Source organism: Fukomys damarensis, unplaced genomic scaffold (genome assembly GCF_012274545.1).
Source record: "Fukomys damarensis isolate Sample0158 unplaced genomic scaffold, DMR_v1.0_HiC HiC_scaffold_16, whole genome shotgun sequence".
In the NCBI taxonomy this organism is placed as follows: Eukaryota; Metazoa; Chordata; class Mammalia; order Rodentia; family Bathyergidae; genus Fukomys; species Fukomys damarensis.
The window spans coordinates 119359404-119368339 of NW_022900928.1; the positions used below are offsets into that span (position 1 = coordinate 119359404).

At 56.8% G+C, this 8936-nt stretch overlaps 2 protein-coding genes across 2 annotated transcripts in view; one reads left to right on the forward strand and one right to left on the reverse strand.

Annotated features, from left to right (window-relative positions):
- The first annotated feature begins 6 nt into the window (after positions 1-6).
- Tmem198 (transmembrane protein 198) lies at positions 7-6677 on the forward strand. Its single transcript, XM_010611817.2, has 5 exons — positions 7-615; positions 930-1134; positions 3349-3924; positions 5217-5419; positions 5769-6677. Exons 2-5 carry the CDS (start codon positions 969-971, stop codon positions 5904-5906), a joined length of 1083 nt encoding a protein of 360 aa, XP_010610119.1. The 5' UTR covers positions 7-615; positions 930-968; the 3' UTR covers positions 5907-6677.
- Positions 6678-6925: 248 nt separating this feature from the next.
- Positions 6926-8936, reverse strand: part of Obsl1 (obscurin like cytoskeletal adaptor 1) — a gene marked incomplete at its 5' end in the record, with an annotated part of 19302 nt that continues 17291 nt past the window's right edge. Inside the window, 5 exons of the mRNA XM_033763986.1 lie at positions 6926-7238; positions 7617-7886; positions 8182-8286; positions 8366-8455; positions 8606-8936. The exon at positions 8606-8936 is cut by the window's right edge and continues 1 nt beyond it. Coding sequence (XP_033619877.1) covers positions 7081-7238; positions 7617-7886; positions 8182-8286; positions 8366-8455; positions 8606-8936 — 954 coding nt within the window. The remainder of the gene's footprint in view (positions 7239-7616; positions 7887-8181; positions 8287-8365; positions 8456-8605) is intronic.

The window sequence follows — 8936 nt, forward strand, 5'->3', positions numbered from 1 at the left end:
GGCGCCCGAGCCTCGGCCGCCGCCGCCGCTGTCCGACGTGTCACTGCGGGGACCCCGCCCCCGGGGTGGGGTCTCAGGCTCAACTACCGGAGAGGGAGGAGAGGGGGAGGTTAAAGGGGAAGGACCCCCGGAAGTGCCCCCTCCTCAGTGCCGGAGAGGGAGACGCTGGGGGCGGAGTCCCTTGCCTCCCCCCGGCGTGGTTGGTGCGTCCCTGGTGACGTCAGGAGCAGCCCGCCCCTGCCTGGATGGTGCGCCCTGAGTGACGTCAGGAGCAGAGGCCGGAGCTGTCCATCAGCACCTAGGGCCGCGGGCGGGATCAGGGCATGGGGCCGCGGCTCTCGGACAGCCCGAACCCCTGCTTCTGCTCCCTTCCCTTCCCCGGGACCGGCTTGAGTCTCCGGACGCCGCGGGACTGGAGTGCCTGCTGGTGTTGGAGGTGGAGCGGCGACGCTGCCGCGCGGAGACCAGTCTCTCCGGTCCAGCAACCCCTTTCCCCGCCCGGCGGACTTTCCCCGGACCCCAATCATTTGGAGCTTCGGGCGCCCCGCAACCCCCGGCCCCTACGGCCCCTGCACAGCCTCTTTTGCTCAGGAGCTCAGGTCGCCCCAAGCCCAGGTAGATGTTGGACAATCCCAGGTTTAGCCTCCCACAGATGAGTCTTCTGGCTGCCTCCCTTCGCCAGCAGCGCACTGCCCGCATCTCCCCTCACTCCACTCAGCCTCCTTTAACTTCATCCCGGGCCCCTCTAGCCAGGCACTTCTGTTTCCCTTTGTCTTTGCTTCCACTTCAGGGATGCTTCCAGAGCTGCATGATGTGGGCTCCACTCCTTTGTCCACTATGTCCTTGCTGATTTCTCCCATTCCCACTCCCACCCTCTTCCCAGGGGGGACCCAGCACTCCTCGTTGACCCCCAACTTCCTCCCTATCAGGTGGACCTGGGAGGGTGACCCCCTTCCGTTCCCACCACTATGCCGGGAACCATGGAGACACTGCGGTTCCAGCTGCTGCCCCCAGAACCAGATGATTCCTTCTGGGGTGCACCCTGTGAACAGCCCCTGGAACGCAGGTACCAAGCACTGCCGGCCCTCGTCTGCATCATGTGCTGTTTGTTTGGAGTCGTCTACTGCTTCTTCGGTGAGATCTCCCTCTGGGCTCCCCACTGGTTTCTCAAGTTCTGTTTCTGAAGCCCCCCAGTCTTCTCTAGAAGCCCCCCGTAAATAATTTCTCCCTTCCTCTTTCACATCTCACGTTTGTAGATCATCTAGAGTAGATTCTAGAGAACACAGGTTTTTTAATTAGACATATAGTACTTGAGTTTGAACCTGGGTCTACCGTACTGTGATGTCTTGGACATATTAACCTATTAGAGTCTGAGTTGTCTCACTTGAACAAAGGACACAATGATATTTGTCTCCTATAGATGTGTTATAAAGATTAGTAGGTATTCAATAAATAGTAACTATTGTAGCAAAGAGGTGTTTGGGTCACTGTGGTAGGGAGGGAATGCTGACAACTTAGCAAGGTTATTAAACATGTCCCCTTACAACAGGGCATACTGTATGATGGGGGAGAGACTCCTGAAATATTCACACTTATGATACATATTAGAGTGGGCTGGATGGTAGTCACACACATGGAGATCGCCTACAAGGCAGGCTCCAGTAACCGAAGCTGGTGAAGAGTACATAGCATGGGTACTGCAAAAGATAGCTCAGTTCAGTTAGGCAAGTGGGAGCTGAAATCCAGCTCACACTCTGCTTGCCAAACTCAAGCCTTTCAGAAGGCCGCCTTTCCTTGTGCAATCTTCCCTAGAGAAAGGTACACCTTTTTCTAATTTGCACAAAGTTATCATATGGGCTAGCAGCAGCCTGGAATAAATACCTAGTGTTTCTACAGCAAGAGTTACAGAACTCCAGAGGGGACAGTGGGTTCTGTGGGCAGAGGCCTAAGGAAGGAACCAGTGGGGTAAAAGAGGCTCGTAGGTTTGGCAGAGGTGAGGCAAGATTTGTCTCTATAACCTTCATACCTCTCTACAGAATGAGTGGGTAGATAGGGCGGGAGCCAGCTGGTCCCTCTCCTCCCTCCCCAAACTCTGGACTGAATCACTGCAGACTGGGAAGCAGAAGGTGCCCCCCTCCACATCCTGCAAGGGCTCAGGACCTGTTCTGGGTCTCCAAAGAATCTGTATCACTTCATCCCCTCCACTTTCTGTACCCAGTCCCTCTGCTGAGTTCTCAGGGTAGCCTCATATTCCTTTCTGTGGGCTTCCCTGACATCATCCCTCTTGGGTTCTCCTACTCAGAGCCCTCATCTAAGGAACCCACTCCTCTCTCAGACCCCAGAATCACCTGGACTTCAACAGTTGTCCTCATTCCTGGAATAGAACCTGCTCTTTATTCTCTTTCTCTTTGGCTCTCTCTGACTTCTTGAGCCCATCCTGACTTCCATTTTCCCAACTACCCCTTCTGTGTCTGTCAAAGGTGCCTAATAGACCTAATAGTTCTAGTGGCCTATAACCTTTTCTTCTGAAACTCCACAACTACTGTTTCCCTCTTTGATTTTCTATACCCCTCCCCCACCTCATTTCTTCCCACCCCTCTGAGTCTTTCTGTGACTGCTAGTTCTGGTCCCTGGTTATTCCTCTCAGATGGGGATCTTAATCCCAATAGCCTTATTGTTGATTCACCTGTCACTACATTAGAATCACAATATTCCCATTTCTCTGGCTTCAGTTCCTCTCTCAAAAGCCCTTTAATACTCTCAGTGATTCAACTTTTACGGACTCCCTGGACCTGCAGACTCCTTCTAGAGTTCATCCCCAATAATCCAGCTCTCTGTCCTCTTTTAACTTTCCAGTAATGCCTTATCTCTGAAGTCCTGTGACACTTCAAAGTACCTGTATGACTGCCATCTCTCAAAGACATTTTTCTGACTTCTAAATACCTCACTTCTGAACTCTCCTTCCCCCAAAAGACCCCTATGACATTGCCAATCTCAGTGTGACCCCGATGACCCCTCTCTCTGAGCCCTGTGACCCCAATGCCCCGTTACTGATTTGCTCAACTCCAGTGATCTGGCTCTGACTCCTCTGACACTTGAAGACCCCAAATCATTATCTCAATGGTTATATCTGCCTTCACAATGAGTCTCAGTGGCCATATCACTCTGACTGCCCTGACCCCAGTGGCCCATCACTGATGCCCTCATGACCCCAGTGACACCCAATTCTCTTAGCGTCCTTGCCCACTGTCGTGGTTCCTCTGGGATCCCATGACCCTGACCCTGCTGACCTCCTCTCTTTAGCCTGATGACCTCCTTGGCCGCTCAATCGTCCCTATTCCCCTGCAGGTTACCGCTGCTTCAAGGCAGTGCTCTTCCTCACGGGGCTGCTGTTTGGCTCAGTGGTCATCTTCCTGCTGTGCTACCGAGAGCGGGTGCTGGAGACACAGCTGAGTGCTGGGGCGAGCACAGGCATCGCGCTGGGCATTGGGCTGCTCTGCGGGCTGGTGGCCATGCTGGTACGCAGTGTGGGCCTCTTCCTGGTGGGGCTGCTGCTCGGTCTGCTGCTCGCTGCCGCTGCCCTGCTGGGCTCCGCACCCTACTACCAGCCTGGCTCTGTGTGGGGCCCACTAGGGCTGCTGCTGGGGGGCGGCCTGCTCTGCGCCCTGCTCACCCTGCGCTGGCCCCGCCCACTCACCACCCTGTCCACCGCCGTGACTGGTGCTGCACTCATCGCCACTGCTGCTGACTACTTTGCCGAGCTGCTACTGCTGGGGCACTACGTGGTGGAGCGACTGCGGGCCGCTCCCGTCCCCCCACTCTGCTGGAGGAGCTGGGCCCTGCTGGCACTGTGGCCCCTGCTCAGCCTGATGGGTGTTCTGGTGCAGTGGCGGGTGACGGCAGAGAGGGACTCACACACAGAAGGTGAGAGAGCACAGGCTAGAGTGAAAATGGGAGGAGGGGATGGCCTGAGATGGTTGGGGGGCCCAGGAACTGGGGATAAGGAACCAAAACTGTTCACACCATCAGCCCAAGGCTTCAATGGGGTAGGAGAGCTGACTCAGGGTGTGGGAGGACAGGACCAATATCATCATTCGTTCCACAACAATGTGTGATATGGATCAGCCCTGGGCGAACTCCCTTCCTGGCACTAGGGACATAGCAGAGATAAAATAGAAAAGGAGGGACTGGGGATATAGCTCAGTGGCAGAATTCTTGCCTAACATGTGCAAGGCTCTGGATTTCATCCCAAGTGCTGTAAAACAAACAAAAAACAAACTCCAGAAAAGTTTCCTGCCTTTATGGATATATATCCAGGGCAGCTGAGAGACAGGTTATAGACATTCAATCCAACAAGATAATTCCTATTGGAATAGGAGTGATATGAAGGAGATACACAATGTAACATGACCGAGAGAGCATATGGAGACTGTTAGGGTGGTCAGAGCTGCTTGAAGTGGGTGACATGCAGGCAGATAAGGGACCAGCCATGGCTTCCAGCTCAAGAAGAGGGAATGACCAAGGGTAAAGACCCTGAGGAGGAGTGTGGCTAGCATATTGTTTGTTTATTTATTTTATTTATGTTTTTGGTGGTACCAGGGGTCAAACTCAGGACCTTGCGCTTGTGAGGTAGGCGTGGCACCACTGAGCTAAATCCCTGGCCTCATGACTAGCATATTTGAGTAAGAGGGCTGGAGTGTGGCATGTGGACATCAGGATGATCATGAGGGTCCTCTTGGCCAGGAGGAGGACAATGAATTTTATTAGACGGGAAGTGAGGTACCAGTGGGGGGTTTAAAGTAAGGGAGGATATAACATCGTTTGGGGCACATGTTCTGCTGCTGAGTATAGAAAGCCTTGGAGGGAGGCAAGCAAAAAAAGGACCATGAGAAAGCAGTAATAGCTGTCCAATGGCAAGATGATGGGGACTGACCTGGAAGTCACCTGTCACTCAAGATCTGGAGTGGGACAACATCTGGGGAAGGGGGGATCCCTGCAAGTCCCAGCATCTCACATAGAGACATTAAGAAGAAAACAACAGTGGAAGGAAGGCCCATTCCGGAGGTGCGAGACTGGGAAAGAAGTGACGGGTGTGGTGGAAGTAGTGGACAAAGGGAGCCTGGAAGCCTGAAGTTGCCAGGTGGGAAGAGAAGGGGAGAGCTTGGAGGGAAGAGGTTCATGGACTGCTGAGTCCCTTCTCTGCCATCCCTCTTCAGTGGTCATCAGCCGGCAGCGACGGCGCGTGCAACTGATGCGGATTCGGCAGCATCAGGAGCGCAAGGAGAAGCAGAGGAAGAGGAGACCACCTCGGGCTCCCCACAGAGGTCCCCGGGCTCCTCCAAGGCCTGGGCCCCCTGACCCTGCTTATCGCCGTAGGCCAGTGCCCATCAAACGCTTCAATGGAGATGTCCTCTCCCCGGTGAGCACTCTGAGCCCCTCCAACCCCAATGGAGGAGACAGGAGTGTGTAGACTCTGTTCAAGCAGGACTGGGCTTTCCCCCGGGGCTACTCACTGTCTAGAAGGCCTCGTGTTTGTCCATCCACCGGAACCCCTGTACAGAGGGCCTAGTCTGTCCTACCCTGGGGTTGGAGCAAAGTTGTCCCAAATATGGATTTTAAATGGGATAGGATAAGTGGAGGTTTTCTGGGCTGTAGACTCTGGATGTGAGGGAGTCATGGGTCTGTATATGGGGAGCGCTATCAGGCCTGTGCGGGTGCAGAGGGAGATGGCTTGCAGTGGACTCTCACACCGTGTTACCTCTTCACAGAGCTACATCCAGAGCTTCCGGGACCGGCAGACTGGGAGCTCCCTGAGCTCCTTCATGGCCTCACCCACAGATGCAGACTATGACTATGGGGCCCGGGGGCCACTGACAGCCTGCTCAGGCCCCCCTGTGCGGGTATAGCTGTGTCTCTGCCTGTCTAGACTGTAGTCACCAGCTCTGCCAGCATGGGAAGTCCCGCTAGGCTGCCACCCGGGCTGCCTGGCCCTGCGGCCTTCGGCTATGCCTCTTCCCTCCCTGGAGGGGGCTGACCTGGTCACCAGAAGGGAGGACCTGTCTCAGGCTAGGCTTTGCCTGAGTAGAAAACCCCCTCCCATGCTCCCGAAGGTCTCCTAAGGAACTCGGGGTATGAACCCATTGGGGTGTGCTCAGGGTTATGAGTGTGTCACCTGTGTGTCGCATGTGTGCAAGGGAGTAGGTTTGGAGGGGACATTGGGCCCCTTGCCTTAGATTTTTGACTGGTTGGCCATCCCCAGGGCCGGCCTGCCTCCTCCCCACTGCGGGGTCCCATGGGCCACTCTCCTGCATGTCTGTGTGGAGGAGGCCTGCCTGTCTCCACCATTACTCCATCTCCCAACCACTCATCTAAGGGTTCTTGCCCTTGTCCACAGGGCAAACTGCAGCACCCCTCACCCTGCTCTCCTGGCCTCTGCAAAGCCACCACCAGCCTAAGAGCAGTGGCAGGGAAGGGGGTGGGAGGTCCTGCCCTGGGCTGGGTTGCAGGGGTGTGAAGGGAGGGGGGATTAAGTGCACGGTGCACGTCTGGTGTCTGTCATGCCACCTTGGACACCTCATGCTTCTGTCTCCTCCCCCACACCCTGCTTTACCTCCTTTATAAATGTGCCAAACTGCGTGGCCTCTGCCAGGAGTGGTGGTCGTCAGTGGCTGGCACTTCCATGGGCCAAGCTGGAAGCACTGCAGCCTCAGGTCCCTGTGTCACTTCCTACAAGGACTCCAGGCAAGGTCTGTCCTCCCACAGCGCAGCACAGCACAGCAGGGAAATGAGCTGTAGCACATTTATTGTTTCCCAACACCTGTGGTTCCCCTGCTTCCCCACCCTGCCTAGGGTGAGGGCACACGACTTCCAAGTTGTCCAAGGGCAACTTCCTGGCCTGGTTCAGTCCTCCTAGTCACCTGCAGAGGAATGATTCCACATGGGACTTGGAGGAGAGTAGATGGCACCTTCCTCAGCCTGGCAGAGCCTGGGCACCCACAGGGGAAAAGCTGAGTCCTCAGCCTCTGCCTGGCCCTTTTGGAGCCTCTGTCAAGGCTGTATGTAGGGATAGGAAGGTGAGTGTCAGTTAGGGTCAGGCATGGGGACCATGTGAAGAGAACACAGGGATTTGGCATAAAGGGGAAGGCAGTTCCTATATGGAAGGGGGAAGAAGAGGAACAAGCTTAGAAGCCTCTGTCCAGGTCGACGTTGAAGGCCTCGCTTAGATGGGCAGAAGCCAGCTGGAACAGGAAGCAGGAGGGAGTAGGGTACAGGTGTCAGCACAGATACAGTGGAGCTGGGAAGGAGAGGATTGGTAGATGTGGGGTGCTCAGGAGAGACTGTCCAGAGCATGAAGGAGTGAGGGAAAGGTGGGGACAGCTGACCAGAAGCAAATTGCTCAGGCTGAGAACTTAGGGCTCTCTCCTCTCCTCAGTAGGGGGTGTGATCTATCCCACCCCTCCTCCACTCCATACGTCCAACCCTTCCTAAACACCCAGCCAAGACCTTCCCCAGGTCCTGGAAAACCACCTTGAGGTATGTCCCAGCTCCCAGGTGACCCTCCCCCCTGGCCTGCTGGTGCCCCTCTGACTTCTGTCCTCCCAGTGGGCTTTACTCACCCTCTACTAGCAGCCGTGTGGCAGCGCAGTCCTGGCCGACCTGGCAGCAGTAGGTGCCCTGGTCCTCAGGTCGCACGTCACGGATGACCAGGCTGTGGGTGGGGCCGTGGCTGCGCATTTCATACTTGTCTCCTGGACACAGCTCGACTCCCTCCCTCAACCAACACACGTAGCCTCCAGAGCGGGACACGGTCACCTCCAGCACCGCCAGGCGGCCGGCCAGAACAGTTTTCTCTCGAGGGGGGCGGCGGCACATCTGGAGAGGCAATGCTGGAGGGTGGAAGGCAGGGCTTAAATTAATAGGGACATGCACAGCCCCAAGGAGGAGGCGCATCTCTCTCTATGGCCTCCACTCTTGTCTCCCTCTGTCGTACCGGGTACCGGTCCGTATCCCTGCACCCCAACTCAGTCTCCTCCCCACCCCCAGCCCAGGAAACGCTCTGCCCTCTGTGACCCACCCCAAGAGAGCCCCTGGAAGGGAGAGGAGAAAGGAGGCAGCATTCTTAGGATCAGCCCCAGGGCAGGAGGAGATGCCCTTCCCTTCGCCCCGGTCTCAGTAGCTTACCCTCCACCTCCAGCAGAGCCGAGGACTGGGCGGGTCCCGCCTGGAAACGGACTTCACCGGCGTCCTCTGCGCGAAGCAAGCTCAGCACCAGAATGTGTTTCTTCCCTAGGGGTCAGGGGGGCGCTAGAGAGGCCGCAGCCTCCTCTGGAGAGGGTTGGGGATGAGGGTAGAACCAGAGTAGTACCCGCGCCATAGGTTCGGACCCGGTAGGTGTGCATTGGGATGGGCGGAGTAGGGTTGCGGATAAGGAACAGGAGCATTGCAGGACCCGGAGCTGGGGAGGAGAAAAGTCCGGGAGAACTGGCTGGCTGGGCTGTGGGGCGGGGCCTGTTAGAGTGGAGGCGGAGCTTATCCTAATGGGCGGACTCATCCTGAACCTGGGGCGGAGCCTCCAAGGCCCGAGCGGATAGAAAGGTGGCCAGACCTTCCTGTCGGATGCGGACGCGGTCTCCGGGTCTCAGCTGGCGGCCTCCAAGCTCCCAGCATCCTGGGGTCTCGGCCTCCGACACAGTGCATTGGAACGTGGCGCCGTCCCCTTCGCGGGCGCGCACCGACCGGAGCTCGCTGAGCACTGACACCTCGCGCTCTGGGGCGGAGCCCGGGGAGTGAGGCGGGGCTGGGAGGCTTTCCAGACCACGCCCCCGCCACGCCCTCTCTTCAGAAGCTCCTGGCCAGCCCAGGGGAAAAGACAGGTCCGCAGTCCCCGCGCCCACAGCAGTGCCCAGGCCTGGCATCGCCCTATACCCACCGCGCAC

Bases quoted from the DNA above. Each gene is read 5' to 3' on its own strand.
- Tmem198 (XM_010611817.2), top strand. From the start codon at position 969: ATGCCGGGAACCATGGAGACACTGCGGTTCCAGCTGCTGCCCCCAGAA. The intron at 3,925-5,216 runs GTGAGAGAGCAC...ATCCCTCTTCAG, and splicing joins GAGGGACTCACACACAGAAG to TGGTCATCAGCCGGCAGCGA. The intron at 5,420-5,768 runs GTGAGCACTCTG...ACCTCTTCACAG, and splicing joins ATGGAGATGTCCTCTCCCCG to AGCTACATCCAGAGCTTCCG.